General features: G+C 58.4%; 1 protein-coding gene across 6 annotated transcripts in view; it reads right to left on the reverse strand.

Annotated features, from left to right (window-relative positions):
- The window catches only part of IQSEC3 (IQ motif and Sec7 domain ArfGEF 3), a 78,718-nt gene that overhangs the window by 8,288 nt on the left and 51,297 nt on the right, over positions 1–19,133 (reverse strand). For all 6 annotated transcript variants that reach the window (XM_031444348.2, XM_064478917.1, XM_064478913.1 and 3 more), the window contains 6 exons: positions 8,553–8,675; positions 7,914–8,080; positions 4,906–5,045; positions 3,630–3,755; positions 1,643–1,742; positions 1,376–1,537 (listed from right to left, as the gene is read on the reverse strand). In XM_031444348.2, the coding sequence (XP_031300208.2) occupies positions 1,376–1,537; positions 1,643–1,742; positions 3,630–3,755; positions 4,906–5,045; positions 7,914–8,080; positions 8,553–8,675 (818 nt within the window). The remainder of the gene's footprint in view (positions 1–1,375; positions 1,538–1,642; positions 1,743–3,629; positions 3,756–4,905; positions 5,046–7,913; positions 8,081–8,552; positions 8,676–19,133) is intronic.

The following is a 19,133-nucleotide window of genomic DNA, read 5'->3' on the forward strand; positions in this document are numbered from 1 at the left end:
AAGAGATGTGGCCCGAGTTAAATGACACAGTAGGCCTGGCAGTCAGCCCAGGGCCGGGCGTGTAGTAAATGCTCGATTAATGGGACCTGTTGCTGCTTTTCCCTTTTTCCCACTTCCTTTCCTTCCCGCCTCCCTGACCAGGCCCTCGCCTCCCCTCCTTTCTCCCCTTTCTCTGCATCTGAAGAACAGGGGCAGATGTGAGCAGGAAGGCTGTTCACCCTTGACATACAGACTCGGCGTTATCTACTCCTGGGGCTCGGAGGGGCGGGACGCCCTGCTCCGGGCTGACGGGGGAGGCGTGCCTCCTCCAGCAGTGCTGGCGCCTGCCCGTGGCGCCGTGCTCCGGGGCTGTGCGGACCCACCTGTGACATTCTGGCCGTGAGAGAGTGGGGCCATTTCGGGGCGTGTCCTTGAGAACGTTTGAGATCAGCAGCCGAGGTGGCATTGAGAAGAGTCTGCCTGTGACCCCCCTGAACTCCAGTAGCCAGTGGAGAGCAGCAAGGGGCTTTACATCGCCCCCACCCCTGCACCAGGCAGTCATGAGTCCATTACATGGTCTGGTCTGCTGGGTTTTTGTTTTAACCCGATTTCGTTGTTTTCTTAGGAAATTATAAATGGAAACTATTCTCTCATTTTCAGAGTAGAAAGTACACGAACTTCAGGATCAGACTTAAATGCAAGTGCCGAGTCCTCTGCTGTGAGCAGCTGACACACTGCCTGGCCCACAGGGGGGCCCCCCCGCAGACAGCGATTCCTCAGCACCGCCCTGTCAGGCCCGCCCCCACCCCCCTCCCCATTCGGGACGCCCACTGCCTCTCCTACTGCCTGATGGGTTTATATCCGTTTAGAAACATGTTTCAACTAAGTGGCCATCGAAGGCAGACCTGGAATCTATCTGTATTTTCTGTTTTAGTTTCTGGATCCTTTCTTATTTAACTTTCCTTTAAAGGCTCTGAAGCGGCTGCTTTCGTGTGAACCTGGACTGGATCCGGGGAGAGGGCTGTTCAGGGAGCTTCGGTGGGAAGAGACATGCAGGGGCCTGGGCCTCCAGCCTCTCGGGCTGGCTGGCTCGCAGGTCCTGGTCTTCTCCTCAAAGCCAGCCGAGTTCCGCGTTCCAAGGGCCTGCATGCCGCCCCAGGGCCTGGCTGCATGGGCACACACACGTGCACGCTCTCGTGTGTCTCTTCTTAATCGTGCAGCACCCACATCAGCCGTGATGGTGCAGTGGGGCGGGTGCGGGGGGGCAGGAGGGCAGGAGGGGCCTCGCTCACCCGCGCTTACTCTGAAGTGCACAGGGAGTGTGTGTCTACAAGCACCCTGCTCCTGCTGACAGAAGCCTGACTGCCCAGAGGGTCTGGGGTGATCCCATCCTTACACTCTATCCGGATCTGCTCCAGCTCTGTCACCTCCGCGATGGACTCCTTCAGGTCCTCCACAAACTTCTGCATCTCGTCCAAGCCCAGGGCGCAGAAATGCAGCACCTGCTTCTTCTCGGAGCCCGAGAGCGGGGTCACCAGCGTGATGCCATGAGAGTAATCTGGAAACCAGACCCCAGGCCCCCAGGGGCCGTGAGCAGCTGCAGGTCCCTGCGCCCTCCCTCGTCCCCTCCCCCCTCTGCGCATCCCTGGCGACCAAGACTTACACTCGTTCTCGAAGAGGTGGAACTGCATGCCCAGCAGGCCCACGGACTTGCAGAAGGTGTACGTGGCGGAGCTCTTCTTCTTGGGGCAAAGTTTGAGAATCTGTCCAAGAGAGGGAGACAGGCGTGCGCTGACAGGTGTGCGCTCACACAAACATGCATGACACACCTGGAGGAGTGAATGCCCGGGGCTCTTGTGAACACAAGTAAACACATATATACACACATGTACATATGTACACACACAATATCAAAATATGGTTTTTACTGCACAAAAACCTCCATTTTTGTGCACTTAGAGGCCAGTCCACACTTCCTGCCCTGGTTTGTACGCCCCACCTGGCCTGGTCCCTGCCGTACTCTGCCTTTATGTTCAGGCCGTGCTGTCCTTTCTGTAGCTAGAACAGGGCAGGCTGGGTCTCACCGCAGGGCCTTTGCACCTGCTATTTCCTTCCACAACTGTCCCTTCTTGCAGCTTCTTGCATGGCTGGGTTACTCTCACTACTTAGATCTTAACTCAAATGCTGCCCCTTAGAGATTCCTTCCCTGACCATCCTATCTAACAAGCCAACAAAACCAAAAGAATCCACCTAACACCAGTTACTCCACCCGATCAGAGTGCTGGTGTCTTCACAGCACCTTCCCCCAGTTTGCTGTCCCCTTGTTAGTTTTCTGTATTTCCTATCTCCCTTCCCCACTGACATGAAAGGTCTGCTAGCAGTTGCGCAACACAAATGTGTCCTTGGCACCTTCTAAGCTGGGCTCTGGGGACACAGGAGGGGGCACAGGAGAGGACGGAGGGAGCTCCGCCCTTGGGATGCTTGGATCCCCAGGGTGTAACTCAATGGATTAATCAATAACCCATAATAAGCAAAAAAAAAAAAAAAGGAAAAAGGAGAAGGAAGAAGGAGAAGGAAGAGAAGGAGGAGGGGGAGGAGGAGGGGAGGAGGGGGAGGAGGAGGGGAGGAGGGGGAGGGGGAGGAGGAGGGGAGGAGGGGGAGGAGGAGGGGGAGGAGGGGAGGGGGAGGAGGAGGGGAGGAGGGGGAGGAGGAGGGGGAGGAGGAGGGGGAGGAGGGGGAGGAGGGGGAGGAGGGGGAGGAGGAGAACTGGATATAAAAGGTAACTGCAGAAGCTGGTATGTGTTTTGACGGTAAAGTAGGGTAAGGACTAGACCGTGAGTGGACAGGCCACCTGGGAGGTGGGCCGGGAGGGCGCTGGAGCCGAATGAGAGGGAGGGAGGGGGTTGTGCAAGGTCTGGGGAGCTTCTTAGCAGCAGAAGGAGCAGCAAGATCAAGGGCTGGGGTGGATGGAGCCCAGCAGGGGAGGCAGCAGCTGGGGCAGGGGGCAGGCAGTGGGGGAGAGGCGTGGAGGGAGGTGAGGTCTGTGGGCGGGCGGGGCTGACTCCACTGCTCTGTGGACGTGGACCTCAGGTGGGGATGGTTAGATTTGGGACAGTTTTAGAGGGAGTGTGGGTATGATTCCTGGATGGAGAGGATGTTGGGTAGGAGGGAAAGAGACACCAGAGCCTGCTCACCACTGCTTCCCGCACTTAGAACAATGCCTGGCACGTAGCTGACAGTCATTAAAAATGTGTTGAATGGATACCTGTGTTCAAAGAGCAAAGGACCCAAACCCCTCAGACGTGCACGTGGACAGACACACGCAGGCACACAGGCCAGCATCCCCCAGGACCAGGGACGGTGTGGGTCCCACTCAGGCCCACTGCGCCCTGGACCCTCCCCGCCCCAGGTTTCCCATAATGAGGCAACGGCAGATGCTCTGGGATCGAATTCATTTCCACCCGGACTGGGGAACCGTGAACAGATAACTTAACCTCTCTGTGCCTCGGCTTCCTAACTTACAGAGTAGCGATGGTCCCACCTGCCTGGGCTACCTCACACCCCACTTTATATGGGAAAGTCAGCCCCCAGGCAGACAGCATTCGGGCACGGTCCCTGCGCCCCCAGCCCTCCTGGCGTCCCCCGCTCACCACCAGCAGGTCGTTGAAGAGGAACACCTCCCTCTGATGCGCGGCCTGCTTCTGCAGCTTGTTCACGTCCGTCACCTCGAAGAGCCGGCTGCAGCAGACCAGGCGGCGGTGGGGCACCGACAGCACCTGGGGGAGGCAGGGCGCTCAGCAGGGGGGTGGTTGCAGAGGTCGGCCCACCCCCCCCCACCCCCGGCACCTGCTTTCCAGAAGAGCGAGGCCGGCCCAGGTCGACCTAGCCCCCCTCTCTCCTCCCCCAGCTCTTTCCCCTTCTTCATGTGCTTTAGGGAGCCGGCCTGGGCCAGAGGGGTTCGTGACACTGGAGGAGGTGAGGACGTGAGAGGAAATTGAAAAGAGCCTTGGATTGTTCACATCCGGTCACTGTGAACCCTTTTCCCTCCAAGGGCACCCCCACATCCTGGGCTGCTGCCCACAGGACGGGTCTCGGCCCTCTTCTCTGCTGCACCCCTAAACACAGTGTGCAAGAGGGAGGGGTCACGGGGACCCCGCAAATCTGCACCAGTGACACAACCTGATCCAGGGGTGTCTGCAAACCTGACAGAGGCTACGACCTCAGCACTAAAGGCTCTGGGCAGAAGAGGCCACCCCCACATGCCTGGGCGGAGGAGTCTAGCCGCAGGCAAGGCCCCCGAACTGCCCCCTGAGCTGGCAGTTTGGGGAGGAGGAACTGGAGAGCAGAACCCTTATATTTATGATATAAAATGCCTCTGTGGACACAGGAGCAGAGCAGTGACCCATGGAGAATGCTCCCTTAAAAATCACTGCAGACTCAGAACATCCTGCAAACTGCCACCCAGGCCACAACTCAGGGGCCCCCCAGTGGTCTGGGACCCCCCAGGCTAGAGCCTGCTTCAGCCTGTTCCCTGCCTTCTGCTCAGGAGGACCATCCAGGATGCCCAGGACCCAGCCCAGCCCAAACCTCCCTGTCTGGCCATCCAGGTGCTTCCACCCTAGAGCACTGGCCAGTCTTTCCCAGCGTCTGACTGCAGTCTCTCCTGCTGCAGGAGCTGGTAGCGGGACAATGAGGAAACCAGGCAAGTGGAAGGAAGAGGGTGCAGAGCCCGGCACACAGCAGGCACTCAGTAACGGGAAGTGAGCAAGTAGGGGGGAGTGTTCCTGAAAAGGGAGGGGGATGCCAGGAAGAAAGAAAGGGACAGAGATGGGGGTGGGGGTGGGGGTGGGCCTCGGGGCCTCAGGGAGGGGAAGCCACCCCTCTCCCCACTTCTGGGGTGAGCGCTGCCCCCTGGTGGGCACTTACTGTCTTCATGCCCACAATGGACTTCTCCACCTTGGTGACGTACGTGACGTGGTCCTCGTTGGACCTGAGCTCCTTCTGCTGAATCCTCTCGTAGATGCCGACTACCAGCTCCCTGGGGATGTCGGCGCCATCGTCCACACCTGTGCACGTGGAGTGGGAAGGGGAGGGGTGTCAGGGGCCGGCAGCCAGAGCGGGGAAGCCCCCTATCTGACCCGAAGGGTGGCCTTGATTCTGCCCTGACCCTGCTCCAAAGCCTTCAATGGCTGGCTCTCCATACCCGCTAAATTAGGGACAAACTCCCTAGCCAGGCACCCGAGCAACCGTAATACTGCCCAGCGCACACCCCCGGCCTCGCCTCCTGCTGTCCCAGACCCAGAGCCCCCACTCCCATCTCCCAGGCCTCCTGCCTCCTGTTCCTGCCTTCACTCCTGCCCTAGTTCTAGAACTCCTGTTCTAGTCTTAACAGTCCCCTGCCCCACCCCCGCCCCTCCACCCCGCAGTGTCCTGTCTTCTCAGGCTCCCCACTCCCTTCCTGCAGGGAGTGTGGAGCCCCATGATCACTTGCTGAATGGTGACAAGATCCTCCCCGACTGGGAGCACCGGTGAGGGGGTGACACATTAAGCGAAGGCGAGCAGGGCGGCCCCATGGTGGCGGTGCCCACTCACAGCGACGACCAGACTCCAGTGACAAAGAAGAGCCGCAGGAAACATACCAACGTGAAAACAACTTTCCCCGGGAGGTAGACACAGAGGCAGTTTTTAAAAAAGTCTTCCTTCTACATCTTTCTTGAATGATTATACACTTCTCTCTTTTTTTTTTAAGAGAGAAAAATTAAAAATAAAACATCTTGGGCAACTGCTCCCAAAAGAGTTTTCCTAAGGGCTGGGGGATAGTACACCTTCTGTGAGCGACTCTCTGTCTCGACCCCGTTTCCTCCACGTCTGAGCTTGGTTCTGAAGGTCGGGCACAGGAGCCACCTGGCACCTGGGGGCCTGGAAGAAGCCAGGCTGGGGCCGGAAGGAGCAGGGCAGGGACTGAACACACAGGCTCTTGGGTAAAGGTGGCAGGTTGCCCACCTCTGCTCCTTCTGAATGCCCTGGAAGAAGGATTTTTTTTTTTTTTAAAGCAGTAACAGGGGAAGAGGCAGTGGCACCAGGGGACCAGAAAGCGGGTGAGTAAGCCTGTGGACCAGCAAGTCTGAGAAAGCAGAAGCGGAAGCCGGAGGGAGGTTAGAAGGCTCAGAACCACCAAAGGGCTCTGGAGTTGGTGGAACCCCTGGAGGTGGAGATGAAGGTGGGCTGGAAACAGGGAAGTCGGTTGAAAATCACTTTAGAAAGCAGTTAGACACCTCTATCCTTTTGCCCGCACCCAGCCTTCTGACGGAGGGTACATCCTCCAGAAGGGGTGAGCCAGGAGCCCTGGGCTGGGGAACCCGAGCCCAGCCCATGTGGGAGTCTGTGCCGAAAACTAAGGGATGGAGTTGATGTCTACATACTAGGAGACCCCCTCAACCCCTTTTCCCACAAAGATCTCAGAATGTTGGCAGCCAGACTCGTACCCTCTGGGCAGCAGATTGGACATTTCTCCTTTGAGGGATCAACCAGCTCAGGAGGAAATACATAAAGATACTGCAGCCGGGTCTCCCTCCGTGAGAACGCCCACCAGCCCGCCGCCCCACACACACTCAGAGCTTTAATCAGCCGTTCAGTGGCTCACGCTTAAGTATCAATGGACAACCAAGCCTCACAGCCATCCACGGAAAGTCTAACCCTGAAAGCATGGGGAAAGCTGGGAAAGGGACTTAGGAGAAATAGCGGCGTGGAGGGAGAAGCTGAAAAAAACAAACAGGTGGAAGCGTGCCGTTCGCATCTTCAGAGATAGCTAAGGGGATATTGCAGCTACAAAGCAGGAACAAAATGCTGTAAGAAAGGGACATTCAGAGAGCCAAAATAGAGTTCCTGAAAGTGAAAACTACGCCAGCAGAAGTGAAAGACTTAGTTGGAAACTTGAAAGGTAAAACTGAAGCACATCTTTAAGAAAGTCCGACGAGAAGACACAGGTGGCAGAGAACGAGCTATAAAGATCAGAGGCTCAGACTAGGAGGTCTAACATCTGGATAACAGGAGCCCCAGAGAGCGAGGTCAGAGAAAATGCGGACAGAAAATGATCCAGTGCAATATTTAAGAAGAGTTCCCACAACAGGAGCACGTGTGTTCCTAGACTGAGAGGAAGAGGCCAGTACCCAGCACAACGGATGAAAAAAGAACCGTAACAAGCACATCATGCTGAAAGTTCTGAGCACAAAGGACAAACGGAAGAACCTAAAAAGTTCAGAGAGAGTGAAAAAGCCGAATACGCCAGCGGTCAGCACTGACAGCTAAAAGACAACAGACGCCTGCAAGATTCTGAGTTCAGTGTTTCCAACCGGGAACTCTACTCCAGCCAAACTCAGTCAAGAGTGAAGACTGAAAAAGATATATCCAGACTTGCAAACTCCTGAAGAGTTTGCCTCCAGTATACCTTTCCTCTGGAAGTAAACTGAAAACAAGGAAGCAATGACATCCAGGAAACCTGAACCGACGCATGAGTTAGGAGAGGACCTGGCTGGTGAATAAATGCCAGAAAGTTACCCAAGGCCGACCCAACCAGACCCAAGACCTAAAGTCATGGCTCTCCTCTCCTAAGTCATGGAGTCGGAAGGGCCGGTGCTGTGCAGGCACCAGCCATGGTGCCAGGGGCCTGGAGGTCCTCCAGTGGAGGACATTTTGCAGAGGACAAGGGGCATCGCCCAAGGGCCCTTGCTACTGGCTGTCGGGCTGTGGCAATGGCTCCTGGAGACTCCACGGATGCCTGGCATGCAGACCACTTCCCCGGGCTGCTACGGTGACCAGGCCCAGAGAGCAGTGCCCAGTGCCCTTGGCCATCAGGGTGGCCGTCTGCAATCTCCCAGGGAGAACCCCAGCGCCCGCCCCCTACCCCGCAGGTTGCGGAGGAAGCCCGCCCCTACCCCGCAGGTTGCGGATGAAGTCCTCCAGCAGCATCTTCCGGTCAGGCTTGATGTTGGGGCTGTACATGTCAGTGTTGAGCAGGATGACGGCGAAGGCCAGGATGAAGATGGTGTCGGGGTTGTGGAACTGCTGCACCTCCTCGGGGTTGCACATGCAGTAGCGCTGGCTGCGGGGGAATGCGGTGCGGGTGACGCGGGGCCCCACCCGCCCTGAGCTCCAGCAGTGCGGGGCATCCAGGGGAGTCTGGTTCTCCCAGGGCTCCGGCCCAGGGAGGCTCTGTCTCAGTCCGTTGATCGCTGTCTGCCTGGTACCCTGATCCTCGTCCCCACCAGGGGGACGAGGCAAGTGTCACACACCCATGGACCCCCCAACACCCCCACCCCCAGGTGTCAGCCTCACACAGATGCTCAGGAAAGCTGCGCTGGCCGAGGGGACAAGTGAGGTGCCAGCAGGTCACCTGGAGGCCTGGTGCTGCTCCCGCTTAGAGAGCCTGAGGGTTCTGCCCCTCTTCTTTCCCTCCCTCCTGCCTCCCCAGCCCCTCCTGTCCCCCAGGCTCCCAGCAGCCCTGCTCCCCCCGCCCCACCCTCCCCCATGCCTAGGCATGCGTGACAGGGGTGGGGCTGGGGAAGGGGTCCCACCTGAAGGCCTCTATGAGCCGCTCCACCTTCTGGGCCTCGCCCTGCACGCGGATGTGCGCCTGGAACTTCCGCAGAGCCTCGTCCAGCTCCATGGCAGAGAAGTCCATCTCGTCCACCACGCAGCTGAGGGCAGGAGGGGAGGGGGTCATGAGGGGGTGGGCCTCCTCGCCCACTAGAGCTGAAGAGGGGGGCACAGCCCATCCACTCGCTGGAAACCCCTGCCCTGGTGGGGAGGGGGGACCTGGTCCCTGTGACCAACTGGGAGGGGACTTACCACCCCCCAGGCTCTCCTGTAGCCCAGGGGCCCTCCTCACCCGTCCCCTCACCTGACACACAGCCCTGTGAGAGTGGGCTAAGGGTCTCCCTCCCCCAGCAGAGAAGCTGGGGCCCGGGTAGCAGCTGGCTGTCCACCTCCCGCCTCCAAACCCCAAGGCCTTTCCTCTCAACCCCACAGAGTCCAGAGTCAGAGGCTTAAATGGTGAACAAACACAGTCTCTCTTCTGTCCTCTCGAAGGCCTGTCGGGGCCCGGCTCTCTCCCTGGCTTCCAGCTCTCATTTGGGAATCTCCTCTTACGCCGTCCCTCCCAGGTCTGAGGGTCCACAGCCAAAGAAAGCCCGCTCTCAGGTAAGTGACAAGTCGGCTTAATGTGGGGGGACAGTGTGACAAATGTGGCCAGATTCTGGGCCTGGGCCAACCACTGAAGTTTTGTGACTTCAGACTCACCTCTTGGAACCTCAGTTTCTTCTTCTGAGAAAGGAAGGTCAGAGTCCTATTCCCCAAGGACCCTTCCACCTCTGAAATGCCACCTCTGACCCTGGAGAGTTTGCCTCTGAATGTCCCCATTCAGTGCATGGAGGGGGACACGTGCCAAGCACCCCCACCAGGCAGTCTCACTCCCCTGGCTTGGCCTGCTCCTGGGCCCTCCCTTTCCGGGGTCTGGTGACCAATGTCTCCAGGGCCGTGAGCAGCGAGACAGGAATCTGGGCCCCTGAGAAGCAGCAGGCCTGACAAACCCTGAGGGCCGCAGAGGCTCACATGCGGAGCTGACGTCTGCCTTTCTGCACCCACAGGCTGTGCACTCTCCTCCCTCCTGGTCCCCCCCACCCACCACGCACTGTCCTCTTTCTGCTCCTACAGCCCTCGGCGTGCGCCACCAGCGTCACAGCCTGCAACCACTGCCCACCTGCCCCGCCTGCGGAGTGCGGCTCAGTGCCCAGCATGCCCGGGACTCAGGAGACGCGAGCCAGTGGTGGGCGAGTGGAGGCACGCGCCCTGAGCAGGCCCCACCCGCTCGGTGATCCTGGCTCCGCGGTCAGATTCTAGGAGAAAGCAAGGAGCCCCGTGGTGGTGGTCAGTGGCTGTGCCTCCCCAGTGCTCTCGAGGGATCAAGGGAAAGCAGTCCTCATAAGGCCGCCTGGCGAGGGCAGGGCAGGGAGGGAGGGGCTTGCTTCTTCCTCCCCACGGGCAGGGCAGATGGCCACCTGCAGGCTGGGAGCCACGCTTGCCTTGGTCAAACCCAGCCTTCTCTCAGGCTGTCAGCCTGGGGTGGGTGCAAAGAGGGTAGGAGTGGAGATAAAGATCTGGTCCAACAATGAGAACTGGCCGCGTCTCACATCTGAGACGGACAACAGGTCCGGCCAGGGGAGAGGCCACTCTCACTTCCCAGCAGCTCTTGCCCCTCCTCCCTGAGCTGCGCCCAGGTGAAGGGAAGGGGGGCTCTGACGGCAGCGCCATGGGGCCCACACCTGTGTCCCCAGCCCAGCCCAGCATGACTGAGCCGGATGGTGATGCTGTTGGGAGGTGGAAGACCAGGGCGGCCAGGGAGCAAGAGGGCTGGGAGCCAGAGCTGGGGAGGCAGGGAGAGGGAGACAGAGACACAGAGACAGTGAGAGACACGGGGAGAGAGGGACAGAACAAGAGAAACAGAAAGAGGAGAGAGAGGGCAAGACAGACAGACAGAAGGCAGGAGAGAGGAGGGGGAGGAGTCATGGCAGGCTGGGCTGGTGGGCCTGCGCACAGAGTGGACCCTGGGCGGCCTCTCATCCTAGAGACCTCCCCCAATTCTCACAAGGCCAAGGGGGAGGCAGTGCGCCCTAGCCCGGCCAGCCCTGGCACAGAGACCTGGCGCCCAGGAGGACCCTAGAATGGCCCTGCGCCCCCTGGTCTGGTGTCCAGCTGCTGCCCAGGGCTTGGCCCTGTCAGTCCATCTATCCCACCCCCTACCTGGCCCCTGCCTGACCCTGAGCCCTGTGGTCCTGGCGCCCTGTGTCCTTCATCCGAGTCCCTCCCAGAGTCTGTCCAGGGACCGTCTCCCCCATGCTCTGGCGCGGGGCTAACCCCACAATGAGGGGGTGGGCACCGGAAGCCTGGGCACTGGGTGAGGTGGCAGAAGGTGACTGCGTGGTGGCTGGGGGAGGGCGGATGCGCCCAGCCAAGCACAGCGGCCTACTTTCCAGCCCTGCACTCAGGTGACGCGGCCGCTCACCACTCAGGGCTGCAGCTAAAAGCTCCAGTAATGAGCCTGGAGCCCAAGAATCCAGGACCAGGACGGGAGACTCAGCCAGGTGGAAACGCCAGCCCCAAGAGCTGGGGCGGGGAGGCCTGCGGGGGTGGACACTGGGGCTGCGGGCTGGAGCGGCTACACCCCACATCCCGGAGGAGCCCGCCGCAAGGCAGCTGGTTAAAATGCAGAGCCCTGAGCCCTGCCCCAGCTCTACCAACCAGGCGGCTTGGTGGAGGGACCTGGGGACCAGCATCCCTCAAACTCTCCTCTGGTTCAGCTGGGCCCAGTGCAAGGTTGGGGTGGGCTGGGGGTGGAGTTCAGCCCACGTGGAGGCTTTTAAAATGTGAGTCCAGCAGCTCACGGAGCACGTGTGTCCCCACTGCTCTCGGGGGCTGCTTTTGTGGTGGGGGTGGTGAGGATGGGAGAGCGGGATGGAGGCAGAGACAGAGGCAGCCCCTACCCCTGCAACACACACAAACACACACACACACACACACACACACACATATGTCCTGCCTTCCACGGGCATTGGTGTTTGATGTGCAGGTGCTCCGAGGTTGGCAGAGCTTAGAGGGTTTCTGCAAACCCCTCAGAAGCTGTGTTGAGAGGTGGAAAGGCTACCGCCTGCCCCAAGGAGACAAATGGCTCCCTCTCTGTAGAGCTGGGGGTTGGGCCAGGTGACTTCTTGGGCCCCCAGCAACACCCACCTTGACATTCTCTGAGGAGGACCCAGAAGCAGAGAGGGCCCACAGTCAGCCTCCAGGCTCTGCAGATGTTCCCAGACAGTGGGGCATGACAGCATCATTTGGGGCTGGCTTTGGGGTACAGCTCAGGGTGACAGGCTGCTTCTCCACTCCTCCTGGGGCGCCCTCCCAGTGGGGCCTGTGCCTCCTGGAGCAGGGGGCTGGGCTGAGGCTGTGCCCCAGGGGACCCTCACCACGGGGTGGGCTCCACCACCCTGGAATCACCCGTAGTCCTCGCCCCTTCCCACAGCATGCTTTTCTGTTCCTTCGTAAGCCAGTGTCAGCCTGAGCCTGACCTTGTGCATCTGTCTCCGCGCTTCCCTCCCTCTCCCATTCCCCTCTATGTTTCAGAATTTGCTCACACTTAAAATCTCCCCTCCCTTCCTCCTTGTCACCCTGGAATCCTGCTGGGAGCCGACTGTCTGATGGTTCTGCAGATCCCTCCTGCTGCCGCACCAGCACAGCCCGCAAACCGCTCTCCTCTCATTATCTCTAAGGTGAAAGATTTACACGCTTCTGGGGGTTGTTTGTGGTGTATGTGTATCTCCCCATTTTACAGAAGGCAAAACTGAGACCACAAAGGGGCTTGCCCGGTGCTCCCACAGCTAGGAAGACCCTCCCCACTTCAGCGGGGGTCCTAACACCAGTGGGGCACCCCATCTGCACTCTCCTTTACTGCGTATTGGTCTCAGGGCTTCGCTAAGTGCACAATGACTTCATCTTCTCAGTCCTGTGCGATATTAACCATTATCCTGTTATTTTTTTTATTATACGAGGAAACTGAAGCTCACAAGAGAGCTGGCCCCGCGGGGGGCTGCACACATCGCATTCCCGGCACACGCCCTCTCCAGGGCTGGTGCTAACCTGTCTCTCCTCACCCAGGCCCCTGGGGGGACCTGTGAGGGGCCAAGGCGGGGCACGCGGACACATCACAGAGTCACGGGTGAGGGGCCACTTCGCTGGCAGCAGTCACAGACGCCTGTGGACACCCTGCAGTTTCTAAGCTGGCCTGGCCACAGAGCCCACAGCAGGGGACCAGATCCCTGCCCCCACCTTCTGCTTCCTGAAGCTTTCTCTGGCCCCCAGTAGCTTGCTTGCCCTTCTCTCCTCCCTCCCTGCCTCCCTCCCTCCCTGCACTGAGTGCCTCCTGTGTACGTGGCACTGTGCTAGGGACCTGGAATAAGTGGCAAACAACACAAACACAGATCCTGTCACAGTGAGAGAGGCAGACACTAAATGCAGAGCTAAAAATAATTATTTCCTTATCATTGTGACAAGTCCTATGTAAGGAAAGGACAGGGCTTCGTGAGAGGATGAAGGAGACATACTTTATATCGGTGTGTCCAGAAAGTGCCTCTTGGGGATGTGACATTTGAGCAGAGACCTGAAAGATGAGTAGGGGCTGGCCAAGGGACGGGGAGGAGCAGAAGGGGGTTCGGGAAGAGCACATGCCAAGGCCCTGCGGTAGGAAAGAACATCCAAGGACCAGAAAGGGCCAGCAAGGCTGCGATGGATGCAGAGAGTGAGGGCTTTCTCCTGAATGCAGTGGGAAACAGTAGAAGGGTGTGGTCAGAGGAGTGATGTGATCCAGTTTGTTTTAAGGAGATTTCTCTGGGTGTGGGGGAGGATGAATGAAAAAGGAAGGGCAGGGAGCAAGGGTGAGGCAGGGGGCCTAGTCAGGAGGCACCTGTAGAGGTCCAAGCTCGAGAGGATGGGCCTCAGGCTAAGTTGGAGACCAACTGAAGGGACAACCTGAGATACATCCGAGAGGAGGAAGTGATGGACGAGGTGACGGCAGGAATGTGGGCGGTGATGAAGAAAAGGAGTCAGCGACGCGTCTCAGAGCTCAGGCTGGAACTCCTGGGGCCTGGTGGCACTAGTTTTTGAGATGGGTCCTTGACGGGTGGACACATATGCTGGAGGAGAGATCGAGACTTCAGTTTTGGACACATGACGTTTGAGATGTTCTTTCCTATCAATTCAGTATCTACTCAATCACGATCTTTGGCACCCAAAGCCTTGCCTTTTCTATTTACAAATCAGAGCCCAGCCTTGACCCTTCTTTGCTCTCTCCTCACTGGCCCTTTACTCTGCTGTCTTTGGAGCCAGACTTCTAGGCCTCCTCATGCCATCTCCACATCCTCAATCCCATTCACTTTTCAACCTGGTCCAGCCAAGCATCTACCCCGGCATTCCATTAATACGTCCCCGGTCAAGACCACTGCCGGCCACCATGTTGCCAAGTTCAAGGCACCAGCTTCCATCTCATCCCACCAGCCTCTTGGCAGCATCAACCTGGTTAAAGACTCCTCTCCCTTGCTCCCGTCCCATCGCCCTCCTCTGGGTTGACACTTCCCTCTGGGGGCACCCCTCCTCCATCTCAGGCCCTCCTCCTTGTCCTCCTCCACCTGACTCTAACTTAGGGCGGGCCACCGGTCCCTTCCCCTCTCCACAGCCTCTCCCTAGGGGGCCTTATCCACTCCGATGGCTCTGAAGGCCACCACAGGCGACAACTCCTAAGTGTTTATCTCTTGCAAAGAGTTTGCCTCTTATTTTATCATTAGTCACTAACTAGTGGATCTGGGGGGGGGGTGGCGTTGGGTCCACACTGTTTATGAAAGGCCGTGTTAAATAACGGTGTGCCCAAGTGCCAGGGAGGGTGGCTGAGCGCGGACGCCCGTCACTGGGCGACCTTCACAAGACCACAGGTCACGCTGGTTTGCAGGGAAGTCAGGGTGCACAAATTTTACGTTTTACCAGGTATTTAATATTTTAACTTGCTCTGAGTAAGTATTTGATAATGTCTAGTTGGAGGAATTTTTCAGATGAAGTGTCCCATACCCAGCTTCTCTCCCCTCAAACAGGAAGTACACACACGTGGTTTGGGTAGACTCTGCACCCGTCACTCCAGTGGGCCTGAAGCAAAGTCACAGTCACGCGCAAAGGCTGAGCGCTCCGAGTTCTCAGCAGCCCGGGAGGCTGTTCACTGCGAAGGGCCACCTCTGTTCCGCCTCCGCCCACACCGGCCACCAGGCCCTGCGCCTCCCTCTGCCTCTGGGCTCCAGCCACCTCCGCTCTCTCCACGGCCACTGCTGAGGGTGAGGCCTCATCATCGCACCACAGCTGTGACAGCAATACCCCGCGAACTGGCCTCCCTGCCTCCAAGCCATCTTCTAGAGCAACGCTTTGAGGACGCCCATTTGGTCCTGTCACTCACTCCTCTGCTTGTATTTTCTTAAAGGCTTCCCACACCCCTCGTAAGAAACCTGAGTTCCCCAGAAAGCATGGCCCTGGTGGCTTCCAGCCCCTCTTGCCCCTGCCGTGACCTGGCTCCCCTCCGGAAGCCAAGCTTTCCAACCTCCCCACATCTGAACCTACTGTTCCTTCTTCCTGCCACCCCCCCCCCCACCACGTCCAGGTCTCTGGGTAGCTTTCTGTCTCTCTGGGAGTCTTCCTGGACCTCCACGGTGGTATCTCCCATGCCACGAGTGCACCTGTCTGTCCTCCCACTAGGCCATATGCTCTCTGACTCCCAGAGTCAATCTCTGCATCCCTAGCATATACATGAACTCAATAAACGTTCCCAGGGTGGATGGGTGAGTGAGTGACAGACCCACTGCGAGAATGAACAGGCCCGTGAGCACGCGGTCTGCTGGCGAGGGAGGCCCGTGGCCGGCACCTTTGGAAGCTCTGCCGGGTTGGCCCAGACCACCTGGAGCTGACCCCGGGACACAGCTGCAGGGGAAAGGTCCTGTGGACTCCAGACCACGTGCACCCCCACTTCCTTCAGCAGCACAGGCAGACCAGTGAGCAATGAGGGCCCGGAGAACCGGCCTTGATCAGGCTTCTTCCAAGGACCTACATGGACCTGCCCCGGGAGATGCAGCTGATGCAGGGGGAATCACTGTGGCGTGCCCCCTCTCTCCCGTGGGCTTCGGTGGGGCTGTGGCAAGCCCCTCACAAGGGCTGGGGAAGTGTGAGCCCAGATATTCCCTGCATCTGTATAAACAGGCACAATCTTCCGTGAAATTGCTTGTTAATACCAACCCACACGTGGAATCAGTCTGCGTTGCGGGGAAATGAGGCGTCGTACACAACTGTGATCAAAAGGAATTTCGTCATCTCGACTTTTTTTCTTTTAACAAGAGCAAGACAGTGTCTGGCAGACAAAGGAACTAGTCTGGAGCTGAAAATAGGTAAAGATAAATTTAATTGGCCAGGAGAGACAGCAAAGATCTGGAAGGTCGAGGCTCAGGCCACGGCTGGGAAGAGGTGTGTGTGCTGCCCACGTGGGACTTTGCTCCAGGCGGACACCAGGTTTCCAGGTTTCAGGATGAGGATGGGAAACGAAACCGCCCACTGCCACAAGCTGGAGGAACCCGGGTGTTACTTCTGCAGTTCTTGTCTGATACAATTCAATTAAAAATATCCTCATCCGCCAGAGAGTTATTTTTGTTAGCTGGAACTCATGACGTGCCTTAGGTCAAGGTTTTCTGGAAAAGAACAACGTGGCCAAGGAAACAGAGCAGGAGGGGGACCTGTCAGTGTCCCTGGTGACCACACAGGGACAAAGAAAATCTTGTTTGAGGTCTTCAGAAGGGATGGCTGCCAGACACATGTTGAAACTGCCAGGAGTCAGTGTGGATGGCGAGGCCGTTATCCTGTCGCTGGGCCAGGCAGCGCCCCTGTTGACCCGTGGCTCTCAAACAAACCCCCAGGCAGGCTGACGCACATGCACATTGCTGGACGCGTCCCAGAGTCTCTGATTCTGGGGCCTGGGGTGGAGTCTGAGAATCAAAGTTGCTAACGAGTTCCCAGGTGCCACTGCTGTTCTGGGGGCTTCACTTGGAGACCCACGCTGGGTGCCAATGACAGGGGTGGGATGGGAAGAAGTCAGGCCTTCAGTGTCAGGCACCTTTGGGCTGAATCTTATCTCCACCACTTGGCTGTGCAGTTCCGGTCACATAGCCTCTCCGGGCCTCACTTTCTCCGCCTCTAGAACGGAGCTGACATCTGTACCAGCCAGTGGGCAGGCAGGGGTGGGAGAGACGATGCATGGAAAGCTCTCGGGATATAACAGAGCTTATGAAATGAGCATTCTCGCTAGGGACCCAATTGGAGCTGATGTGCCCGGTGAATAAGTGGACCTGAAGTTCCCTCCAGCAAAAGAATGAAGACCCTGTCCCTCATCGCCAGTCAGCTCTGCCTGAAACCGTCATAGGACCATCAACCGTGCGTAAGAAGGCAGATGGAGACAGGCGTCTTCCGGAGGGAGGGGCCTGAGTCAGCTCAGACCAGCCATTTATGGACCAGTTTCCCAGCTCTGTTTTCTTCTCTGACCAGAGGCTCAGGTCCAGCCAGGGAAGCTGAGTCAGGGGTGGGAGAGCCCCTGATTCCGTTCAGTGGCTCTGTCACCGGCCAGGGTACCAGCCATTTCTTCTCTCGGGGCCTCAGCTCCCGCCCTCAGTGAAACAGAGGGCTGGACTAGCCGACCATCCGAGGCATCTCTCAGCTGGGGTCTGACAAGCACTGTGAAGGCACTGGGACCACACGTCTGTCGGGTGACGTAGGAGACGATGGCGGGGGGGGGGGCGGGTGGAGGGCTCTGTTGTAGGCCATTCTGCAGGCTGCAGAGCCCAGCCCTCGGTCAGCTCTGTGACTGCGGCCAAGCGACCCGGCCGGCCGCTGCTCGGCCCCCTCGCTGGTGCGGACTCCCACACCTCACAGCGCTGCGCGCAAGAGGGCACGAGGCTCCGCACGGAGGGTCCTGGAACCGGGCCCGCCGGGCGCAGTGCGACTTGAGCTGCGTGAGCCACTTGGCCTCCCAGCTGCTCGCCCCCAGACGGCCCTCCCGAGGAGCCCGGGCAGGGGAATGCCCGGGAAGCCTCTCCGAGGAGTCTCACTTCCCGGAGCGGCCGGTCTCCGCCAGCCCTGAACATCACGCAAGACTGAGAGACAGCCCTTCAGGGCTAGGACCTGAGTACTCCGGAATGGAGAGGGTGGCAGGTGTGTTCATTTTTGTGTCAAAGCCCAGTTTACAGACACATGTGACCAAGCCAAAGGGAGTCTGAACTCTGGGCTATTCACTCCATGCTCGGAGTCCCAAGACTTCCACATATGGGAGTAAGTGATGCTTAAATACCAATGATTCTTTACTGTGAAGGAGAGTTGTGTGTGTGTGTGTGTGTGTGTGTGTGTGTGTGTGTGTGTGTGTGTCGGCAGCAATGCAGGAAAGGGCACTGGAGAGGTGAGGGGTCAAGGCTATAAAACCCGAAGACGCTGCTTTTACAAGAGACCTCCCCCTCCTTCCATTCCTCTGGGTGGGGGCAGTGTCAGGTTTTCAGAACAGTGGAGATAACGCCCAGAGTCTGCTACCCCCGCCTGCCCCAGCCTCTCTCCACCCTCGTCCAGCGCCGGCAGGGTTGGCCCGGGCACCCCCTGCCCCACCCCCCCGCGGAGCTCCTCAGGAATAAGGCAGCCCTTCTGAAGCCACACGCGGACGATGGGCTGGACGTTCTCAAATCACTCCTTCCTAGTGATGAAAGGCCACACACAGCCTTCCAGCCTGTTGAGCCTGACAATCTGTCTTCATTTCTGAACGTCTCCTAAGAAGAACAAATCTGTTACACGCTGGCCAGCACATTTCCACGGAAAGGAAATAATGAAATCTGATACCACGTCAAACTCTAATGCCTCACCCAGAATGGAGCCGACACGGTGAGAGAAGGAACGCCCGGAAACTTCCTTCTGGCCGCCCAGCCCCGACGCTGCCCTGCCTGCACTTCCGGGGAAAGGACAGACACGACGCCCCTCCCCGCGTGCGGCTCACGTCGGAGGGGATGGCCCGACCGGCCGGGAGAGGCTGCCCACCGCCAGCCCGGAACTTCCCCCATCCGCCGGCCTGCAAACCTGCTGAAGCGAGCATTTCAGAAAGGAAATAGAGCGGAGCCAAATTTCCCAGCCATGTGAAGCCTAAGAGGGGGACGCCTCCAGCCCCAAGGGGTCCCGTTCCCAATCTGGCTGCTGTCTGGCCCTCCCTCCTCAGCACCAGAGAGGACTTCCCAGTGAGCTCCGCCCCTTCCCCAGCGGCTCCTGTGGTCTGGGGAGTGAACTCACACCAGCCCTGAGGGGTCTGAGGGCTCCTGTGTTGGGGGTGGGGTGGGAGGTGGGGGGGTCTAATGCCCTGTGATTTTACGTGGGAAAGTAACGCTAGAAATAGCTGACATTTTGAAAAGAACTTCCTAAGTAAGCACCAGGCACTGAGTTAAGCAATTTACATGCATTTAAAAAATTTAATTCATTTGACTGGTTCTATTATCCCCTTCTAACAAATG

Source organism: Camelus dromedarius, chromosome 25 (assembly GCF_036321535.1).
Source record: "Camelus dromedarius isolate mCamDro1 chromosome 25, mCamDro1.pat, whole genome shotgun sequence".
Taxonomy (NCBI): domain Eukaryota; kingdom Metazoa; phylum Chordata; class Mammalia; order Artiodactyla; family Camelidae; genus Camelus; species Camelus dromedarius.